The following is a 24,013-nucleotide window of genomic DNA, read 5'->3' on the forward strand; positions in this document are numbered from 1 at the left end:
ACCGGTACTGTAGCGGTATAACTGTATCGGTACGAAACCCAGAAATGTATGGGTTTCGTACCGGTACAGTATCGGCACTGTAGCGCTTCGCTGTAGTGTGGACAGATGAAGTGGTTCTGTATCGATACAAATATAATGCGCAAAGTCACACACCTCAATCGATGTCTTCGCTGAATAAAATAGTGAAGAACGGAGATTCGTTTGTTTCTTTCTCAACTGCCTCACGCGTTTTATACGATTCGACTGAATAAATGACCACCAGAAATACAGACTGTACATTGACAACAAAAAGCACACACACGTTGTTTCATCTGTACGGAAGCCGAGAGAGGCCCTTCATATAATCACAAAAGACATGTAATGATGTTAAACAGCCTCCCTCGTACACACACACACACACACACACTACTGATCAACCTGTGTGCATCAAATCATAATAAGGTCACAGAGTAGCAGATCCATAAATTGACCTTTCCCAAAAACAACCAAAGAAAAACCAACCAAAGAAACAGACTAAGCAAATTACTGACGGGGCACTGATTAAACGGGGTAGAGTCATACTGAGGCACGCTGTATGTTCAACCAAGCAAAAGTCTACCATTAAAGGAAGATTATAAATAGAATCAAGGCAAAGTACATCAACGCGCCAAACTTCCAACCAGGGTTGTCAAATCTGCGTGTTAAAAAAATACAGCCCAAGTAATAAAAAACACAGTTTTCCTGAATCGTCAGGAAACTGTCTATTATTATTATTATTATTATAATAGATTCACTGAGTTATTCATTTTGTATACCACTTATCGGAGGGGCGGCACGATGGTGTAGTGGTTAGCGCTGTCGCCTCACAGCAAGAAGGTCCGGGTTCGAGCCCCGTGGCCGGCGAGGGCCTTTCTGTGCGGAGTTTGCATGTTCTCCCCGTGTCCGCGTGGGTTTCCTCCGGGTGCTCCGGTTTCCCCCACAGTCCAAAGACATGCAGGTTAGGTTAACTGGTGACTCTAAATTGACCGTAGGTGTGAATGTGAGTGTGAATGGTTGTCTGTGTCTATGTGTCAGCCCTGTGATGACCTGGTGACTTGTCCAGGGTGTACCCCGCCTTTCGCCCGTAGTCAGCTGGGATAGGCTCCAGCTTGCCTGCGACCCTGTAGGACAGGATAAAGTGGCTAGAGATAATGAGATGAGATGAGACTTATCAGGGGTGAGCTTGAGCCAATCCCAGCTGACACTGCTCTAGACCATACACCTACACTTTCAGAAACAAAGGAACCAAACTGTACTTCGCATTCTAGCTGGAGTGATACGATGAATGGCAAATCTCCAGCAAATCGTATAACTGGGAAGGTTTCCTGGTACATCAGCAGTCCTTAAGGTTCTATTAAGTACTTTAAACTATTTTTAAAAGGTATGGTGTAGTGGTTAGCACTGTCATCTCACAGCAAGAAGGTTCTGGGTTCGAGCCCAGCAGCCAACAAGGGAGTGGAGTGTGTGGAGTTTGCATGTTCTCCCCGTGTCTGCGTGGGTTTCCTCCGGGTGCTCTGGTTTCTCCCACAGTCCGAAGACATGCAGCTTAGGTTAACTGGCTACTCTAAATTGCCCATTGATCAAGCTTTTCAAGTTTCAAGTTTTCAAGTTTCAAATTTATTATCCTTTAAAAAAGGAAATTTGGTGTGCAGCAGCTATTCAGAGAACATGAGTTAAGAAAACATATACCCTATCCACACTAGGGATTTTGTACCGATACGAAACTACTTTCGTACCGCAACACCTGTCCACACTAGCAACTATACCGGTACTGTAGTGGTATAACTGTATCGGTACAAAACCCACAAATGTATGGGTTTCGTACCGGTACAGTATCGGTACTGTAGTGCTTCGCTGTAGTGTGGACAGATGAAGCGGCTCTGTATCGATACAAATATAATGCGCAAAGTCACACACCTCAATCGATGTCTTCGCTGAATAAAATAGTGAAGAACGGAGATTCGTTTGTTTCTTTCTCAACTGCCTCGCGCGTTTTGTACGATTCGACTGAATAAATGACCACCAGAAATACAGACTGTACACTGACAACAAAAAGCACACACACGTTGTTTCATCCGTACTACGGAAGCCGCGAGAGGCCCTTCATATCATCCTTTTTTTTTATTCACCTTGTTATCCGGAGATAACGACATAATTAATTCAGGATCTCGAGAAAACAACACAACTAATTCGAGATCTCGAGAAAACAAAACTGTTATGTCGAGATCTCGAGAAAACAAAACAATTATTTCATGATCTCGAGTAAACAGCTGAGAAATGGTTTGTTCAGGTGCGCCAAGAGACTTGTGATATGCTGACTTTGGGGCTATTTCTCATTCTGTATAGACGCAACTTTGGTCATTAGAATGTCTGGAATAATCGATCACCTAATAAGGCAATATTTTGATCAGGGGTTGACACAGGGAGAGATTGCATTAAGTCTTTTAATAAGGGATCATTTCAAAATTAGTCCGCGGCACCTCCGCAGAAGACTGGCCCGGCTTCGTCTCTACCGACGGAGATACAGTGATCCAGCTGAGATCATGAAATAATTGTTTTGTTTTCTCGAGATCTCGAAATAACGGATGCCATATATTCTCGGAAGGAAGTTACTCGGTAACCATGGAAACCTCAACTACCGTGAAAGAAAACCGCAAACATTTCTCGCTAGTGTGGACAGATGCACTAAACTGTACCGGTATACTTTGTTTCGATACAGTTATACCACTTTCGTACTGGTATAAGTGTGAACACAGCATAATATTCATAAGACATTCAGCAAGAATGCAGAACATACATGAAAACCTTGATGACCCGTATTTCTTTTGTTATTCCCAAACATTCACTACGTTTACATGCACATAGAGAGAATCGAATTTCTGCCGTTGCTCGACTGAAATCGAAGTTCAAAATGCCATGTATACGCCTTAATTCGGCTGAAATTGAACCGAACTTGATTTCTCGGAATCGAGCTGCACGACCTAGTTTATGCGATTTCTGCCGAGCTACTTTGTGCATGTATACCCTATCGAGCTAGTTGTCGAGCTATTTCCGGAAGTGACGAGTGACGAGACCACAAGCGGGAAACACAACAGCCTCGGTCGGCATGACAACAGTAGTAGCGAGCAGCAGAAGAGGTCAGGAGGAACAAACGAAGAAGAGAAAATGGCGATGTAGAACTCTCTGAAGTGTGGGTGGAGCACAGAGGACGGCAGGACAAAGCTTCTGGTACTAATAGGCTTTTTATTGTCAGACTTTTCAGTTTAACAGCCTACTTTTATTCTTGAGAGAAAAACACACACACACACACACACACACACACACACACACACACTGTGTTCTAGTCCCGGGACGAGCTCTCCCCTCTGCTCTCCCTCTGCCTCCTTAAATAGGGCGCGGTTACTGGGAAGACACACAAACACAGGTTAATTACCGTCAGGTGTAGTGATTCTGCCACTCACCTTCCCTGGCTCCGCCCTCCTGTCACAGACCGGCGCTTGACCACGCCCCCACTGCCACAGGCAAGCAGAAACGTGCACTTCTGGAGCAATGAGGAGACAGAGTTCATGCTCATTCAGCTTAAGGAGTTGAATATATTAAAATTCATGGACGGGAGAAAAACGCGCAATGGAGAACACGGAACTGATAACTTTGTTTATACTCTTGAATAGCTCTTCTTCATGACGACAACCGGAAGTGTACCAACACGATGGGGCGTGTTGCGCCACCTGTGGCTCAGGTGCACAATGCACCTCACACAATAGCCCGATTTCAGTTGTGTGCATGTACGATTGGATTTCTCTGGCACCCTGCTGGGACCTTCAGCTCGATTACCGACAGCAGCTCGATTTGGATGTGCATGTAAACGTAGTCACTGTCTGTTGATAACACCAGAGGAGTTTGTGGGTGCAAACGCTTTCTTGCTGTCCATTTAAAAATCACACTTGGATGACATTTTGCTGAGATGAAAGTAATTTAAAACTCGTTAACAACCACAATTAGCGTGATTAAAATAGCTGAATGTACTGCCTGGATTCAAAGGCCTCTCATTGTTATGGTAATGTTGGCACTAAATTTCACTCCCTCCTTACACGTAACTAACTTAGGGTCGGTTTACATGTACCGTCCATATAAACGGAGAGTATCCAGTTTATTCAGGATTAGAATTAATTCATACAGGTTGGTGGAAATCTTTGCATCTTTGTAAACGTACCCATTTTCTCACTGCAGCTGATGGAAGGGACATTTAAAGGAAAAACTACAGATTTACCTTCAAGGGTGATTGAGCCGGCACACTCAATGCACCGAGAATAAACAGCGCTAGGTTTCCGGTTAAGGTCATAAAGGGATACGTCTGAACACGTGCCAAGGACTCCCGTACATGCTACACTGATTTCAGGTTCAAATACCAGCTGTGGCAATGTGCCACTTGAAGGATCTGCCACCTGGAGGATGGAGTTGGGCATGTTGTCCTCCTGTTATCCTCATGTTGTCCTCATGAGAAGACAATTGGCCACGTTCAGATCTGGAGTTTGGGAAGACAGGGTCTCCATCTGCCATCGCATGTGAGATTAGAGGCCCATCGCTGTTGGAAACACTGTTGCTCTAACCGAATTGGACGGAAGCATACAAATCCATCATAATAGCCAAGCTTCAAATATGGGAAATCGCCATATTTAAATCTCCGTCTGAATTTCTTTAATTCTGTCGAAGTAGTGTTTGGCTCCAGTGCTGTAATAGGTGTGCGTGCACAAGTGTGTGAAAGCGAGACTTGCTTCCTAATCCCGTAAGAAGAGCAATTTCTTTCTTTCGCCCTCCTCCTCCTTTGTTCTAATCAAGTGCTGTTGACCCTCATTACAAAAGTGCTGTGAAGAGACTAGTGTTTTGGAGTCCTTGATTAGATGATCTTTCTCTCTCACTCTTGAGGTTTTTTTTTTTTCCTCGCCCACTTCTTTCTCGTTTTTATGGATTTATATGGCAGGTTTCAAACCTTTTGTGAACCATGATAATATTTCTTTCCTCAATCTTCCACATGATTTTTCAACGCACTGGTCCGTTTACCGTATGTAACGTTGTGGATGCAACTCTCGCTCTGCAATCTGAGACATAATACGTAATGCCTTTTAATGTAGCGTAGTACTTGCGGGCTAGGCTTTAGTGTCCGCTGTCATTTCTATCCTCCAATTGATTGATCTCATTGAGATGGTATTTCATCAAGCGGTGTAGAGCGACGACTGACTAAAGGAAGGATACACCGGGTGCAAATTAGTACAGAAAAACAGGTGCGATACGCAAAACAGATGATCACAGCATCGCATTCTTTCTTGTTTTGGATTGAAAAACCATGAGGACGGGGGCTTTTGGCAAGAAAACCTCATACAAATACTTCTGTGGTGAAGTCTTCTACTGGTTTCTTACAAATGGTTTCATCACATTCATTTAACATTTTTCTTCGGGTTTTGGAAACGTGTAATGATTTAATAGTTGAGTAATTAGGGCTATTTTAGTTAGACTTTAGGCTTAATTAAACATATGCACCACCCAGGAAGTGACTTTTATTAACTTCATGTAAACTAGATGCAAAAACAGAATGGTGCTAATAGTCTTATTAGGATGTGAAAGACAAACACCTACAATTTACAATGCGAGTTTGAGTCATTAAATTCTGCCTGTCGCTGCAGCCGTCAGCTTGGGAACGAAGCAGCGACATTTTGGCGATTGGCATTCTCCCCCTGGCACCAGCCTGTGCCACCACTGTGCTAATCAAATCACCTTGATTGCAGCTCAATAGCGTCTTGCGCTCCTCAGGAACCGTGTTACAATCCGTCACTGGATTACAATGGGCAATTAACTCCAGCTTCGAAAAACCAAATGTGGTTGCCCATGCACTGGTGCTGAATCATTTCTCCTGGACTATTTGCCAGTCGAAATTACGGGAATGTGAGCTCATAAGAGTGTTGTTTTTGGATTAATTAGGGTTCATTAGTGCTCTAAAGGCCAGTGGCCCATTATCCTGATTAGCGCCTGGGCAATTTTCATACTTCCCTTTCACGTTAGCATATAGGATCAAGTTGAATTATCCAGGCATTCTTTTCTTCAGACTATTTATAAAGCCTGGGTGGATAAAACAAATTTAGGCCCAGCCGTGGCGAGAGCAGCCTCTGATAGGATCTTGCAGGGCTGGAATTCAGTCGTGCTGCCAGCGTGCCGTCTTTGATTTACATCACCTCGTTGAAGGAAAGTTAGAACTAAAACCAAATGACTTGGCAAAGGCCTGGGCTTGAGTCTCGCCGGCACAAATTGAAGGCTGGCTCAGGGGGTGCTGCCAGCTGCCGGAAAGTCCTTATGAAACCTCAAACCACTGAATCTGAGGTCTGAGTAAAGGCTCATTCTTCCTGTGTGAGCTTAGCTTGACCCTCCCTAACCCTCCCTACTGAGAGAGCGAGAAAACAGCCAAGACAAAGATGGTGAGGGACGGAAGGAAAAAAGATGAGAAAGACAGACAAAGAGGGAGTGAGTGAGAGAGTGTGAGAAACAAAGAGCAAGTGAGTGAAAGGTCGAGGTGAAGAAAGGCATAGCTTGAAGGAGCACATTCATTCCTGCCACTGTGACTTGGGGGATTGGTGATGGAGCTGAAATGCAAGGCGTTTGATCCCAAGCTGTTAATATAATATCCCGTATAGTGAGCATGGTTTGAACTCTCCCTTCCTTTCTGTCTGTTTGCCCTCACCCTTGTCATTGTGTTCCCTCCTGACTGGTCAAGTGTTGCAGCCTAATTAACAAATGTCCTGTGGATTAGTGGTAGTGATGCCTGAAAAGGTTTATTAGCAATCCATTGAGTTAGAGGAGTGAGAATGACGAGGCTTGGCATCAACAGAAGCTAGTCGATCAATACTTCCACCCCTTCAAGGCCCCCTTACCCTAAACCCAGTTGTCCGCTCCGAGGCATTATCGCCTCCAAAATGGGCCGCAGGCAAAACCGATCGAGTGGGACTCCTGAAAAAGTGCTGGAAAATTTGAACATAAGAGTTATAAAATGTTCCCTCCCTTAGCTTAATGTAATTAAACTTTAAAAGATAAGCCAGTGCTGTTTCCCCTCAGAATCCGTTTTGAAACTAATCCAGATGATTCTCTTTTTGTCTCCTGCTTTAGACATGAACTACTGAAACCGCTACAAAAAGGAAATCTGTGAAAAGTTTGAGGGAAGGAGCTCCGTCTCATCCCTCCTCTTCAGAAGAAAGCTTTGAAACCATGATGTTTTCGTGGTTGCTGACATATTTCACTGCATTTGTCATTGGGATGGTTTCCTCATTCCCGATGACCCCCACAGAACAACCTCCAGAAATAAACGCCTTCCGTGTCAAGGACACGAGCTTAACACACTTGACCGTCCACCGCAAGACAGGTGAAGTGTTTGTGGGAGCCATCAATCGCATCTACAAGCTCTCTGACAACCTGACCGAGCTACGTTCACACCAGACTGGTCCGATAGAGGACAACGGCAAGTGCTACCCACCACCGAGTGTCCGGGCATGCGCCCACAAGCTGGAACTTTCCGATAACATCAACAAGCTCCTGCTGATAGACTATACTAGCAATCGGCTGGTAGCCTGTGGCACCATCTGGCAGGGAGTGTGCCAATTCCTGCGGCTGGGTGACTTGTTCAAGCTGGGTGAGCCTCACTTGCGCAAGGAGCATTACCTTTCAGGAGCTCGGGAGGCGGATGGCATGGCCGGTGTAGTAGTGGGTGATGATGACGATGATCCAAAGAAGAAGAGAAAGAAGGGAGACGGACGCTTGTTCATTGGGGCTGCCATTGACGGCAAGTCTGAATACTTTCCAACATTGTCCAGCCGCAAACTTGTGGAGGATGAGGAGAGTGCCGGCATGTTCAGTTTGGTGTACCAGGATGAATTTGTCTCATCGCAAATCAAGATTCCATCAGACACACTGTCTCTCTATCCTGCCTTTGACATCTACTATGTCTATGGCTTTGCCAGTCGGACCTACATCTACTTCCTGACTCTGCAGCTAGACACACAGCTCACACAAATGGACGCCACTGGTGAGAAGTTCTTCACCTCCAAGATTGTCCGCATGTGCTCCAATGACACAGAGTTCTACTCTTACGTCGAGTTCCCACTCGGCTGCACCAAAGACGGGGTGGAATACCGCCTGGTCCAGGCTGCATACAAGCACCGTCCGGGCAAGGCACTTGCTCAGGCTCTGGGGCTGTCCGAGGATGAGGATGTGCTCTTTGTGGTGTTCTCACAAGGCCAGAAGAACCGGGCAAATCCACCCCGTGAGACCGTGCTGTGTCTGTTCACCCTTCATCAGATCAACCTGGCCATGCGTGAGAGGATCAAGTCTTGCTATCGTGGAGAGGGAAGGCTCTCTCTGCCTTGGCTGCTCAATAAGGAGCTCCCCTGCATCAACACGGTGAGTGTTTCTTTTCCTCCTACTATTTAGTTTGACAAGTGCAGACATGTAAATTATGATGTAAAAGTAATTTTATTTCATCAGGTATCAAAACACAGAAACCTTGTTATTAACTATTCAAGAATATGCTCCTTAAAATGGAGGCAGCATTGATTTTTATTGGCTTGTTTGAGTCATTCTTGTAGGAAACTGAAATACCTGAATACCCAGTTTTCTGTTATTTAAAAAAAAAATGGTTGTGACACCTGTATATTTGAACGTATTGTGATCTTGGTATTATAAGGTTTGCTCTTAACCCAGATAAAACCATGTAGGACTAATGTCACAAGATGGGTATTGATGGCATGCTTTAATATTGACAGAGTTTGACTCGTTACTGTCTCTACTGTTTTCAGCCAAAATGATATAATCTCGTTGGAAAAAAAGCATTTTGATAACACTGCTAGTTATTTGTAACTGATAGCTTAATTTAACCCTAACTCAGGTTTTTTAAAAATGTTCTTTTATAATGGTTAATTTTGATTCATGTTATACCCCAGTCACGCACTGAAAAGCGTATATTTAACAATTATTTCACGAAATCGAGTCGTACATGAGCCGATAGCCGACGAGGCACGTAGCGTCGAGTTGGCGATAAGCCAGGTACAACGAGATTGAGTGGAATAACTGTTTTATTCTATCCACATTCACTGGATTTTGAGAAACGGAGCATGCTTATTTTTATTTTTTGCAAATTCAGTAAATAAAAACTTTATACAAACCGTCCGACAAAATCATTTCCCGCTTAGCGGACATGTGCCAGATTGCATACATGCATAGTAAAACATTCAAATTTGACAAGATTTACGTCAACAGTCGATCAATGAAAACGTTTTATTGAAAAAACTAAGCTTCAAACTTTTCAAGTCGAGTTTTTATTTTGTCCTCAGTTGGTTCAGCAAAACGCTCCACCATTTTGTTTTTCTTTACTCACGGTATATGAGCTGATAGCCTAATAGTAGAGTAGCCAATCAGAGCGCACGGTCTCTCGTATCCAGTGAATGTAGATCGGATATTTTCCGCTATTCTGCTGTAACGGTCTCATGCGCGAATGGGACCAAGATGGTAAAGACAACGTTAATCTATCCCCTGGCAACCTAGTAAAATTTATGGTCATCTTTTGCCACGGTTCCAGTGGGATTCGGAACCATCGGATTATCGTGTTGTGATCGGTTGTAGTGTTGCTGGCGGTAACATGGTGATAATAATGTAGTGATATTGCGACAGAACTACTCATACTGCCTCAATGTAAAGCAGCCGGCAGCAAACTCAAAACAAAAAGGAGATATAAGCACAAATGTTATAAATAGCCTTCGCTTGAACAAAACAAATGTTCAGAAACAGGAAGGGAATCTCTCAACAGAGATGTGATGCAGCTTGATTGGTGCCATGTTGCAAAATAGCTAATGTTTCAGCTTGGGCTTTTCACAACAACGGACTTGCCGCCTCGTGAATGATATCATATCTGGTCTCACGTGTTTTACACATCTTGTGGAGGTTTGCGGTTTGTAGTATTCCATTAAACACAGTCGTCTGGGAATGCACAATATCTCTTACTTTTCTGTTATGGAAGACTGAGTGAGAAAGAAAATTTCACTCGGTTCTTGTTGCCATACTCTCAGGCCCTGTCCACACAGCAACAGATTCAGGTGAATCTGATAAAATTGTTTATCGTTTTGGCCTGGTGTCCACACGGCACTGGCGTTTTGGGTGCCCCAAAACGAAATCTTTTGAGAACGGGTTCCAGAGTGAAAAAATCTGGCAATGGAGCCGTTGCAAAGTCGTCTGGATGAGTAGAACGGATTTGTTTATGATGACATCACAACCACATGTGCTTCACGCCGGGTAGAAGTGTAACGAACTCGAGGCGAGTTGTCAACAAATCCTATAACTTGGTTCATGAAACGCGCTTACAAAATATTTTCACTGTGAATATTTATTGTGTAATGGTGCAAAGTGAGAGAGAGAGAGAGAGAGTGAGAGAATAGCCCTTAGGGCAGAGTCAATCCTGCCAGCAAAAACAGGGAAAAAAAAGGAGCGATCTCACCTCTTCAGATGTTGGTTTAAGTCCGACAATACATTCCTCAAAAAGGGCGTAGAAGAACAAAGTAATCCATCAACGTGTAGCATTCAATTTATTCCGGACCATTAAAGAATTCTGGAGGATGTCAAAATGTTGGCGTACCGGCTTCCATCTACCCCCGTTCATTCCTCTTTCCGCGTCTCCATTCAAAAAACGAGCACGTGATTTAAAGGGACTATGGAGCACTTGCATGTGACGTCACATCCGCTCCAGATTGTAGACAGACGCCATCTTGTCGGTAAAACGCCATATTTCCGCCGTCTTACCGACACTGACTTTCGTTATTTTTCGCCGAAATCTTCAAATATTACCGTGCCACAATGCCGGAGAGTTGTATGGCATATAAATGCCACAACAGGAGAGGTCAGAAATCGGGAAGAAAGTTTCATAGGCTGCCACGGGACCCTGACAGTTACCCTAACTGTTATAAGAAATCAGTGATAAAAAACAGTGACCTTTAAACATTTGTCAGTCACCCTCTCATTTTCCCTTTCCACGTTTTGGCTGTGAAGTGTCAAGTGTATCATTACCAATATCTATGACATAGACGAGCACATCTATAATTCTAAGAATTATGATTTATCAGTATTGCGGAAGCAAAGCGAAGGAGGCGGCGTCGGGAGCGGAAGCAAAAGCGAGGCTACAGGCAGAGCCGGCCTGTTGACTAAGCTCAGAAAACAGCCACTCAAATCTCCACTGCTAAGCCTCTAACTCTCCAACGCCAGATCCATGGAAAACAAGACGGACGATTTGGAATTACAGCTGGAATTACCTTATTCTATTCTATAATCGGCTGATCAGTGCTACTAGGTAGCTACTACTGATATATCTAGTATTAGTACTCAATACTTAAGTGACTTACCCGTCCAATGAGGATTATTTTCTTGTTTACAAGATGCTGCGGCTGACAAATCCTGAATTTCTGTAAAGATAACTGTCCAGAGATTTATAAGCACGCAGTGCTTCACCACTGAACAGCGAGGGAAAGTTGATGAGGTAATTATACACGTCTGGGCATTCCACCTCTAGCAGTTCAACATCCACTGACACGGTCGTGAAAACTCCGTCCGGTAAGCCATAAGGGTCACTAATCTGTAGATCGTTTATTTTAGCCATATATCTAGTTATCTGTTCATTAGAAAAATCAGCCGTGTAGTCCGTCGGTTGAAATCGATCCATTCTGTACACAAGTGCAGCAGTATTCAGCGGTGTTGTTTGCCGACAAGATGGCGGCTGTTAACTTTCCAGTCACGTGACTGCAAGATCTCTATAGCCATAGGATAGGGAGTGAGAAAGTGTGTACGTGTGACAGTGACAGGGATAGTCACTGTGCGCATGCGCAGTTATGCGCATGCGTCTACTTCTATTGTTCTGGTGTCTCCGATGGGACCGTCTTACAGCGCACGTAGAGGTGTGGCATGTGTATTGCATCGTTTTCAGCAAGCGTTGCGTTGCCATATGAACCTGATATTTTACTGATCCGTTGCCCATGTGGACGCGATATTTAAAAAAAAAATCTCGTTGTCGTTGTCGTGTGGATGTAGCCTCAGAGCGTACTCACATTAGGAACGATTGTCTTGTACTGCTCCTGAGAGCGATTGTCCTGCCTCTCTACTCCCCTGCTGGCCTGCACTCATATTTGTGCCTTATGTTCCGGTCTCACATGCTCTTATGCCATCACGATGCAGCTTTCCTTGCCGACGACAATTCACGTTCATCAGTAAGGTGAGAACCAGGCCTGTTATTGACCCAAATATTCTCCAGTGAATTGGAAATCGCATGCTATAGTGTTCAAGTTCCATGTGGTTAGTGATCATACTGTGCGCAAGTCCAACTGAACCATGCCCAAGTACACCTCTTCCAAGCGGTCCAATAGAACCACACCCGAGCGCAGTACACGGTGATCACACTAGTTAAACGAACTGGACTTTGGGAGTCATGTGTGTTGTAGATTGTAGTCCTGTGATGTTTAATGTCGCACCATGTTCCTAGAGAAATGTTGTTTCGTTTTAACTGTGTAATGTACCAACTGTATATGGTTGAAATGACAAATAAAAGAACCTTAAATGCGTTTGTGCATGGTACGGATCTCCGAGTGTGAGTACGCCCTCAAAAATATAGGTACTTGGTCCCTGGAGTGTTCTCATCAATAGGACATCTTTCAGGCAGATTCTACCGTAACTGGATCCATTAATCACTTGCCCACAAAATAAGAAATTTTTCTTGTCCTTTTTTCAGCGAGGTAATATTTTCAAGATTGAAAATATGGTATTTGGTCTTCTAAAACAGCACGTCATTTAAAAATACACTGAGTATATCAATAAAAGATTTTTAAAGAATAAAGTTCTATTTCTTTGACATATCTGACAGACATAACTCCCATTTTAAAAATCACTTTCATTATCCCTGTTGCTATCGTCAGTGAATTTCTGTCAGATGACCTGACGACAGACTCGGCCATTATGGATCTTTGGTAGTTATTGTGTGGAAGCAGGCTTTATCATTTTTGGGTGTCAACAGATAGAGTTGAAATAGATTAACAGCGAAAAAACTATTTCGTTCACGAGAGAAGCCCACAGTTATTTTTAAAAAATGCTATCGTCAGTCTGTCAGTCAAATGCACCTGACGATAGCAAAATTCAAGCCCTCGCCACGCACATGTTGACTGACGCAAAGAGGAAATTCTACTGCGCGTGATTTTTGTGACAGCAGACATTTACTTCCGGGCAAGACTTGGAGTTCTGACAGCTAGATTTCATCAAATAAATCAAGGTAAGATTTTCAGTCAGCTATCCTGACGATAGAAATTTTTGACGATAGAAACATTGAGAATATATTTGGGCATTGATATTTAAATTTTTCTGGAGGAAAACTATCGTAAGTTGAGATAAATCAGAGCCACTTGCGACCCTTTCAGCCGACAGGCCGTTTCAATGTGTTATTTCCCCGCGAAAGTGACCCAGTCGTGTCTATCGTCACTGTTCTGACAATTATTGTTGATATTTCAATTTTGAAAATAAATTTTATTTCAATATTTTATTTTATCATTTAGTTCTAGTGATGAGGTATTTAATATTATTACTAAATTTGTCAGATTAATAATGTAAGAAACAGTTTTGTTGCTCTTGTCATCTAGAGTGTCTGTCAGAATATGATGGTAGACGTTAGTTTGTGGGTGGCACGGTGGTGTAGTGGTTAGCGCTGTCGCCTCACAGCAAGAAGGTCCTGGGTTTGAGCCCCGGGGCCGGCGAGGGCCTTTCTGTGCGGAGTTTGCATGTTCTCCCCGTGTCCGCGTGGGTTTCCTCCGGGTGCTCCGGTTTCCCCCACAGTCCAAAGACATGCAGGTTAGGTTAACTGGTGACTCTAAATTGACCGTAGGTGTGAATGTGAGTGTGAATGGTTGTCTGTATCTATGTGTCAGCCCTGTGATGACCTGGCGACTTGTCCAGGGTGTACCCCGCCTTTCGCCCATAGTCAGCTGGGATAGGCTCCAGCTTGCCTGCGACCCTGTAGAAGGATAAAGCGGCTAGAGATAATGAGATGAGATGAGATGAGATGAGACGTTAGTTTGTCTGTCAGGTTTTGATGATAGAAACCGATGTGTTTCTATTGTCATGTAGCATGTCTGTCATGCCAGGCTTTTATTAATTAGTTACCAGGACTACTGTCCTAAAATTTACTGTGAATGTCCAAGACCCCAAATGCTACTAGAAAAACTTAATAGAATGATCAAAATAATCAATTCAGCAATTTAAGGAGATGGGACTTAACTGGCCTCTGTTATGGTAGAACCTGCCTTCATACCTTTCTTCTTCGTCCCATAACCAGCGAGGGCTGTAGGGGCACCACTGGTGACATTTTAACAGTCCATCATTGGTGTGGCTAGGGCATTTAAACTCGGTGGAGCCCATCCCTCTCCAAGCTATGATATGATAGTTGATTTCCGCAGGTCTCAGAAATCTTTTACACATACTGTTATTCAAAATGAAAATGTTGATGTCACAGAATACAGATACTTGGGAACCATTATTGACAACAAATTGTCATTTGAGAGTAACACTGATGCTATGTGTAAAAAGGCCCAACAGCAGCTTTTCTTTTTAAGGAAGATGAAGTCTTTTAATGTGTGTAGGACCTTGATGACTTTATTTTATCAAAGTTTTATTGAATCTGTTTTGTCCTTTAGTATTGTTGTGTGGTATGGTGGTCTGCCACTGACCAATAAGGGCAGGTTATCAAAGCTAGTTAATGTGGCAGCAAAGGTGGTTGGGGTTCATCTTACCCAGCTGCAAGATGTGTATGTAAAACGGGTCATGAGAAAGGCAGAACAAATTCTAAAATATCCCGACCACCCACTTTTTGGGGAATTTAGTTTGCTCCCCTCAGGCCGTCGTTTTAGAATTCCTGCTGTAAGGACAAGGCGTGCCAGAGATTCTTTTATTTTAGTGGCTATTAGGACCCTTAATTCATTAAGGGACACTAGTCTGGCTAACGCAACTTCAAAGCTCCGCGAGCATTGGTCTGGCAAAGATATTAAGCCCAACCGTTTCCCAAAGCGCGTGGTTGACCCGCCTCCCTGAAATGCCTCAGTTTGCTACTGGTCGAAGCCAGAAAAGGCTGTGATGAAGCTTAAACCAATCACATCACTCTTTCCTCTGACGTATGTGACGCGACGGAAACTGCTTGAGTAACAGGCTGCTCTTTGCTCCACTTTCAATGAGAACTTCCCGTTGAATGCTTTCAATACAGCATCTACCGCTGTGTCAAAGGCTTGCCGCTGCTCCATGTTCGTAATGTTTCTAGTGAATGAAGCGCTTCCGGCATAGATTCTGTAAACAATCTATGGCTTCCGGTCGCAGTTCTACTACGTCACTGCCTTGAACACGCCTCTACCCAGGGCCGTTGGAGATGCTCAAAGTTGATTGGCTCCCGATTTTTTCGGGAGCTCGGAAGAGCTGGAGATAGCTTGCCTTGCCAGACTAAGTTCGCAACAGGCCCCCATGTTGCGTCACACTTAGGATGGGCGGGCCCAGGCAAAAGGGACACCTAATTTTTTTTTCCTCCTATTTTTTTTTGTAGTTATTGTTATTGTCATTGTTTAGTGGCAATAACTAACAGTGACAGTTATGAGTTGGGTGGGGGGGTGGGCTGGTGGGTATATATATTTGAGTAATGTGTTTGTGTGTAAATATATTTATGAATGTGTCTGTGTGGTCCATGTCTATTGCTGTGTTCACACTTATACCGGTACGAAAGTGGTATAACTGTATCGATACAAAGTATACCGGTACAGTTTAGTGCATCTGTCCAAACTAGCGAGAAATGTTTGCGGTTTTCTTTCACGGTAGTTGAAATGCGCGTGCGCGAAATGTTTCCGTGGTTACCGAGTAACTTCCTTCCGAGAATATATGGCATCCGTTATTTCGAGATCTCGAGAAAACAAAACAATTATTTCATGATCTCAGCTGGATCACTGTATCTCCGTCGGTAGAGATGAAGCCGGGCCAGTCTTCTGCGGAGGTGGCGCGGACTAATTTTGAAATGATCCCTTATTAAAAGACTTAATGCAATCTCTCCCTGTGTCAACCCCTGATCAAAATATTGCCTTATTAGGTGATCGATTATTCCAGACATTCTAATGACCAAAGTTGCGTCTATACAGAATGAGAAATAGCCCCAAAGTCAGCGTATCACAAGTCTCTTGGCGCACCTGAACAAATCATTTCTCAGCTGTTTACTCGAGATCATGAAATAATTGTTTTGTTTTCTCGAGATCACGGAATAATTGTTTTGTTTTCTCGAGATCTCGAAATAACGGTTTTGTTTTCTCGAGATCTCGAATTAGTTGTGTTGTTTTCTCGAGATCCTGAATTAATTATGTCGTTATCTCGGGATAACAAGGTGAATAAAAAAAAAGGACTATATGAAGGGCCTCTCGCGGCTTCCGTACGGATGAAACAACGTGTGTGTGCTTTTTGTTGTCAGTGTACAGTCTGTATTTCTGGTGGTCATTTATTCAGTCGAATCGTACAAAACGCGCGAGGCAGTTGAGAAAGAAAGAAACAAACGAATCTCCGTTCTTCACTATTTTATTCAGCGAAGACATCGATTGAGGTGTGTGACTTTGCGCTTGCGCATTATATTTGTATCGATACAGAGCCGCTTCATCTGTCCACACTACAGCGAAGCACTACAGTGCCAATACTGTACCCGTACGAAACCCATACATTTGTGGGTTTCGTACCGATACAGTTATACCGCTACAGTACCGGTATAGTTGCTAGTGTGGACAGGTGTTGCAGTACGAAAGTAGTTTCGTATCGGTACAAAATCCCTAGTGTGGACAGGGTATATGTTTTCTTAACTCATGTTCTCTGAATAGCTGCTGCACACCTAATTTCCTTTTTTAAAGGATAATAAATTTGAAACTTGAAAACTTGAAACTTGAAAAGCTTGATCAATGGGCAATTTAGAGTAGCCAGTTAACCTAAGCTGCATGTCTTCGGACTGTGGGAGAAACCAGAGCACCCGGAGGAAACCCACGCAGACACGGGGAGAACATGCAAACTCCACACACTCCACTCCCTTGTTGGCTGCTGGGCTCGAACCCAGAACCTTCTTGCTGTGAGATGACAGTGCTAACCACTAGACCATACCTTTTAAAAATAGTTTAAAGTACTTAATAGAACCTTAAGGACTGCTGATGTACCAGGAAACCTTCCCAGTTATACGATTTGCTGGAGATTTGCCATTCATCGCATCACTCCAGCTAGAATGCGAAGTACAGTTTGGTTCCTTTGTTTCTGAAAGTGTAGGTGTATGGTCTAGAGCAGTGTCAGCTGGGATTGGCTCAAGCTCACCCCTGATAAGTCTCATCTCATCTCATTATCTCTAGCCGCTTTATCCTGTTCTACAGGGTCGCAGGCAAGCTGGAGCCTATCCCAGCTGACTACGGGTGAGAGGCGGGGTACACCCTGGACAAGTCGCCAGGTCATCACAGGGCCGACACATAGACACAGACAACCATTCACACACCTTCACATTCACACCTACGGTCAATTTAGAGTCACCAGTTAACCTAACCTGCATGTCTTTGGACTGTGGGGGAAACCGGAGCACCCGGAGGAAACCCACGCGGACACGGGGAGAACATGCAAACTCCGCACAGAAAGGCCCTCGCCGGCCACGGGGCTCGAACCCGGACCTTCTTGCTGTGAGGCGACAGCGCTAACCACTACACCATCGTGCCGCCCCTCCGATAAGTGGTATACAAAATGAATAACTCAGTGAATCTATTATAATAATAATAATAATAGACCGTTTCCTGACGATTCAGGAAAACTGTGTTTTTTATTACTTGGGCTGTATTTTTTTAACACGCAGATTTGACAACCCTGGTTGGAAGTTTGGCGCGTTGATGTACTTTGCCTTGATTCTATTTATAATCTTCCTTTAATGGTAGACTTTTGCTTGGTTGAACATACAGCGTGCCTCAGTATGACTCTACCCCGTTTAATCAGTGCCCCGTCAGTAATTTGCTTAGTCTGTTTCTTTGGTTGTTTTTTCTTTGGTTGTTTTTGGGAAAGGTCAATTTGTGGATCTGCTACTCTGTGACCTTATTATGATTTGATGCACACAGGTTGATCAGTAGTGTGTGTGTGTGTGTGTGTGTGTGTACGAGGGAGGCTGTTTAACATCATTACATGTCTTAATCTGATATAATCAATCCGTAATGAAAATCTGTCGAAGGTAAACATTGAGGAAGCCGGGCTTATCTTCTAGCGCAAAGTGATCGCTAACATGAAATGTGGTATGACATTTTAAACATTCGCGTCGAGGGTTTCTCCATCACATAAACACCTCCGAGGAGCTCTGAAGAGCATTGCTGATACGAAAAGGGTAAATATTCTTTTCCCCTCATATAATTGCCAGAGAAAAAAAAAAGATGAATAACAGCTGTGGTTATGACTTTATATTATTTATTTGCCTTGAGGCTTGCTTCTGGATTCCTTCCACATCTAACTGTCTACAAATCCCATTCAGCGCGACGCTTTTCAGTAAATATAAAGGCACGCCATGATCTGACCTTGCAATTTTGGCTTTGGTTATACTCGACTTCTCAGAGAAATGTAATATTACTTCATTGAGCAATATTGCAAACAGATGCTCACTTGAAGCTCAGTTCTGATATGTTTTCTAAACTAACAGTTTGGAAAGCACCAGTATTTATGGCTAGGTGGCATTACAATATGATATTAAAGGTAGACCGCCTTTCAGATTTTTCAAGTGCAGGTCATAAAAAGAATTTTCCCCGACACCCAATTATTTTTGTTTCGTGGACTGAAAGCGACTGAATTCGAATCGCAGACTTCCAATTTTATTCGTTTTTTTTTAACAGAACAGTTAATGAATTTAGGGCCACGTGGCCCGAAATTCCCCGCTATTTTTTTCTGCTTCACCATGACCCGATTCAAGGTACGACGTCATGCATGACGTGGTGGGCTTTCCCCGTTCACGCAAGGCATTGTGGGCAGGGCTTTGAACCGGTTCAAGGAACGAAAACGAAAACCGGGAACTTTTTCTATTTCACATGGAACAGAAACGAAACCAGAAACTTTATTATTTTTTATGTTCCGGAACAGAAACGCTTATTAAAAATAATGGTAACCAGTTAATACCGGTTTTTATTTCGCTCCTCAAAGTTTCCATAGCCTACAAATAAAAAAGTCATTCTTCTCCTGCGCAAGTTTCTATGACCCGCTGGGGTTCACTTCCTGTGTGACGTTCGCTGACTGAATGGAGAGAGCGGGAGGGTGGACTACTATCACGTCTCCACATCTTAAATAAGAGGTAAATATTGCAGTCTATCGTTATTCAAAAACGTCAATTTCAAACACGATATCAATATATTTGTCCACGTTAATGAGAGGCTCGCGAACATTAAATGACGTTCACCTCTGTTAGCCTATCAATGCATAGGGCCTGACTAGCCTTTGGTAACGCACTAAACGAATTATCTTTCATTTTTGGCACTTTTTCTGTTTGTGTAGATGGGAAGACATACTGAGAATCCAAATCGCCAACATTTGAAATAATAATTGTTTTGAATTATTTCTTGTCTTATTTAATGAAGGTTGTAATAGAATTAGCCTACATTTGGCTTAAGCTGGATGAGACGGAGACATAATTTTATAGCCATTTGTTAAACAGCTGACAGGGAACGTAATTAACCGTTCCGGGAATGAAATTTTTTTGTTCTAACCGGTTCGGGAACGTCTATTTAATGGTGGAACCCAAAACCGGAAACGTTAAAATTCCGTTCCTGTTCGGAATGAACCAATAGGAAAAAAATTCTGGTTCAAAGCCCTGATTGTGGGATACAAGTTTGAAACAGGAGAGAAAAATGGAGGACGTGAGTGTGCGAATGAAACGTCAAAGACCGACGACAGTAACGGAAAGCGAGAAGAAAAGACGTTATGTTATATACAAAGGAAAGGAAACGCAGGACCAAACTAATAAATATATATCGGCGGTCAGCGAGCAGCTCGGTGTGATTAGCTGTTCATTTAGCGACAAAATGATGTGACTGTCAGTGCACGGTCAAAGGTAAACCTGCGCATGCGCATGCACACACACACACACACACGGACTTCCTCTGTCCGCTTGACGGCGCAAAGTGAGCGATGGTCTGTCAGATAGCTTCCCAATAAAAAGAGGTATAAGACAAAGATGTCTCCCAAATTGTTCAACCTCGACACTGAAAGTATTTTCAGAGAGATAAAAGCTCTACCAGGCTGCAATATTGGTGGAAGAAATGTGAATAATTTGAGATATGCAGACGATACTGCACTGGTTGCAGAGTCACAGGAGGAACTGCAAGGAATTGTCAACAAAGCGAAAGAGAAGAGTGAACACTATGGCTGGAGAATGAATGTGAAGAAGACAAAAACAATGGCTATTAGTAGAGATGGAACACCAGATGTGACGATAACTGTGGATGGGCAGGGATTAGGACAAGTGAAAGAGTTTACCTACCTGGGTCAGATCATAACAGATGATGGCAGATGTGAGTGTGAGATAAGAAGAAGGATAGGAGTTGCAAAGTTAGCTCTCCGAAAGAGGATGCTCAGATGCTACATATTATCTACTCTACTGTATGCATCAGAGACGTGGACTACAAACAAGAAGACTACAGATTAGTTGGAGGCTTTTGAAATGTGGACATACAGAAGAATGATGCGTATCTCATACGCTGAAAGAAAGACAAACGAAGAAGTCCTGGATGTGGTGGGAGGAAAGAGAAAGCTCTTGCGTGACATTAAGGAAAGGAAGATACAATACTTTGGACTAGAGCTCTGCACTCCCGCAGGAGTCCCGCGGGACCCGACGCAAAGCAGTGCGTCGCGGGACAAATTTTGAAAGCTCATTGCGGGCGCAGGTGGGAGGGGGAGTGCACAATGTGGGAGTGGGCGGGAGAGGTGATAAGCTGCAGTCCCGCTAACTAAAAACATGTTTAAAATAAAATTTATAATTTATTAATTTATGTCTATCATATATAATTTGTGCTGGATATTTTATTTGGCATTAATAAAAACATTTTAAGATGCCTAAATTTGCGGATGTGGTCTAGTCTCGCATACGTTTCCGATTCCTTTCCGCTCTTCCGTGTTTGAGATATCCGATCATGGCAGAAGAGCAGAGCTCCTCAAGTGAAGCTCACACTGCTTCAGAAGTAAGTGCTGCTTTAAAAAGAAGTACATTGCTTGAAACGCACCCCTGAACGTGAGCTGTAGATATTTATGCTCAAATCCACTCAAAGTAGGGGGCGGGGCACCATCATGCTGTGTCTTTAAATTATATTAATTTCTTATAGGCCTACTTCTATTTCCTAGAATGTAAATGTGAGGAGTGACATATAAGCTGTGTGCAATGTACAATATTCTTAATATCCACTGTAGATTTTGGTAGGTGTGTTGGGTATCTCTGTAAAGCCTCAGCTGCGCATGCCGCCTGGCAACGCGCACCCTCGCTACGTGCACTAGGTGAAGGATCGGTCAGTGAAGAGCTCAGCTAAGCTCAGCATGTTTAATTCCCCAAGCCAATGACAAGAACTTTCGTGAGAAATAACGCGAACGTCTGCATCATGCGGGATTTGCGGGCGGGAGCGGGACAAAATATGCCAGGCGCGGGCGGGAGCGGGACTGAAAATCATAATTCTTTGCGGGAGCGGGCGGGAGCGGGACTGAAAATTCTGTCCCATGCAGACCTCTACTTTGGACACGTCGTAAGAGCAGATGAGATGCAACGGCAGCTTTGAGAAGGCAAAGTAGAGGGTAAGCGGAGAAGAGGGAAACAACGAAGGAGTAATATTACGGACTGGATGAAAATGAACTACAGTGCTCAGCGTAAATGAGTACACCCCCTCTGAAAAGTAACATTTTAAACAATATCTCAATGAACACAAACAATTTCCAAAATGTTGAAAACACAAAGTTTAATATACTATCTGTTTAACTTATCATGTGAAAGTAAGGTTAATAATATAAACTTAGATTACACATTTTTCAGTTTTACTCAAATTAGAGTGGTGCAAAAATGAGTACACCCCACAACAAAAACTACTACATCTAGTACTTTGTATGGCCTCCATGATTTTTAATGACCGCACCAAGTCTTCTAGGCATGGAATGAACAAGTTGGCGACATTTTGCAACATCAATCTTTTTCCATTCTTCAACAATGACCTCTTTTAGTGACTGGATGCTGGATGGAGAGTGATGCTCAACTTGTCTCTTCAGAATTCCCCATAGGTGTTCGATTGGGTTCAGATCAGGAGACATACTTGGCTACTGAATCACTTTCACCCTGTTCTTCAGAAATCCAACAGTGGCCTTAGATGTGTGTTTAGTCATGTTGGAAAAGTGCACAACGACCAAGGGCACGGAGTGATGGTAGCATCTTCTCTTTCAGTATAGAGCAATACGTCTGTGAATTCATGATGCCATCAATGAAATGCAGCTCCCCGACACCAGCAGCACTCATGCAGCCCCACATAAGGACACTGGCACCACCATGTTTCACTGTAGGCACCAGGCATTTTTCTTTGTATTCCTCACCTTTGCGACGCCATACAGTTTTGAAGCCATCAGTTCCAAAAACATTTATCTTGGTCTCATCACTCCAGAGTATAGAGTCCCAGTAGTCTTCATCTTTGTCAGCATGGGCCCTGGCAAACTCTAGGTGGGCTTTTTTGTGCCTGGGCTTTCGGAGAGGCTTCTTTCATGGACGGCATCCATGCATGCCATTCCTCTGCAGTGTACGCCGTATTGTGTCACGGGAAATAGTCACCCCAGTTTGGCTTTCTACTTCTTTAGATAACTGCAGTGAACTTGCATGCCGATTTTCTTCAACCTTCTCATTAGAAGATGCTCCTGTCGAGGTGTTAACTTCCGTGGACAACCTGGACGTCTCTGTGAGATGGTTGCAGTTCCATCTTTCTTAAATTTTTGTACCACTTTTGCTACAGTATTCTGACTGATAAGTAAAGCTTTGCTGATCTTCTTGTAGCCTTCACCTTTGTGGTGTAAAGAAATTATTTTCTTTGGGGAATTCTGAAGAGACAAGTTGAGCATCACTCTCCATCCAGCATCCAGTCACTAAAAGAGGTCGTTGTTGAAGAATGGAAAAAGATTGATGTTGCAAAATGTCGCCAACTTGTTCATTCCATGCCTAGAAGACTTGGTGCTGTCATTAAAAATCATGGAGGCCATACAAAGTACTAGATGTAGTAGTTTTTGTTGTGGGGTGTACTCATTTTTGCACCACCCTAATTTGAGTAAAACTGAAAAATGTGTAATCTAAGTTTATATTATTAACCTTACTTTCACATTATAAGTTAAACAGATGTTATATTAAAGTTTGTCTTTTCAACATTTTGGAAATTGTTTGTGTTCATTGAGATATTGTTTAAAATGTTACTTTTCAAAGGGGGTGTACTTATTTACGCTGAGCACTATGTCCAATGTGTCCATACAGCTCAAGACAGACAAGAATGGAGATCCATGATTGTTGACCTTCTGAGATGATGATGACAGGAATGAATGAATGAATATCTTGCACCTTGGGGGGTAGCCAGGCGCTATATTTGTTTACTAAGTCAGATAGCCTCAGTCATTTCTTCAAATTCACATGGGGAAAAACGACTTTTGCTGTCCACCAACTTGTTCAAATAACCATAAAAGGAATCCTGATTTAAAGTTTTATAGAATACCTAAAGAAGCGTCGAAAATCGTAGCTAGACAGAATCTGCCGTCAAAATTTTACACCAACAGACAACACGTGGCTGTGTTCTGCACACTTCAGTGGTGGAGTAAAGTCTGATGATCCAAGTCACGAAGCCTACAACCCGTCTGTGTTTGTGTTTAGTCATAAAAA

At 43.2% G+C, this 24,013-nt stretch overlaps 1 protein-coding gene across 1 annotated transcript in view; it reads left to right on the top strand.

Moving 5' to 3' along the window:
• Positions 1-24,013, top strand: part of plxna3 (plexin A3) — a 451,726-nt gene that overhangs the window by 22,410 nt on the left and 405,303 nt on the right. Inside the window, exon 2 of the mRNA XM_060932405.1 lies at positions 7,171-8,457. Coding sequence (XP_060788388.1) covers positions 7,270-8,457 — 1,188 coding nt within the window. The 5' untranslated portion in view covers positions 7,171-7,269. The remainder of the gene's footprint in view (positions 1-7,170; positions 8,458-24,013) is intronic.

Source organism: Neoarius graeffei, chromosome 10 (genome assembly GCF_027579695.1).
Source record: "Neoarius graeffei isolate fNeoGra1 chromosome 10, fNeoGra1.pri, whole genome shotgun sequence".
Classification (NCBI taxonomy): Eukaryota; Metazoa; Chordata; class Actinopteri; order Siluriformes; family Ariidae; genus Neoarius; species Neoarius graeffei.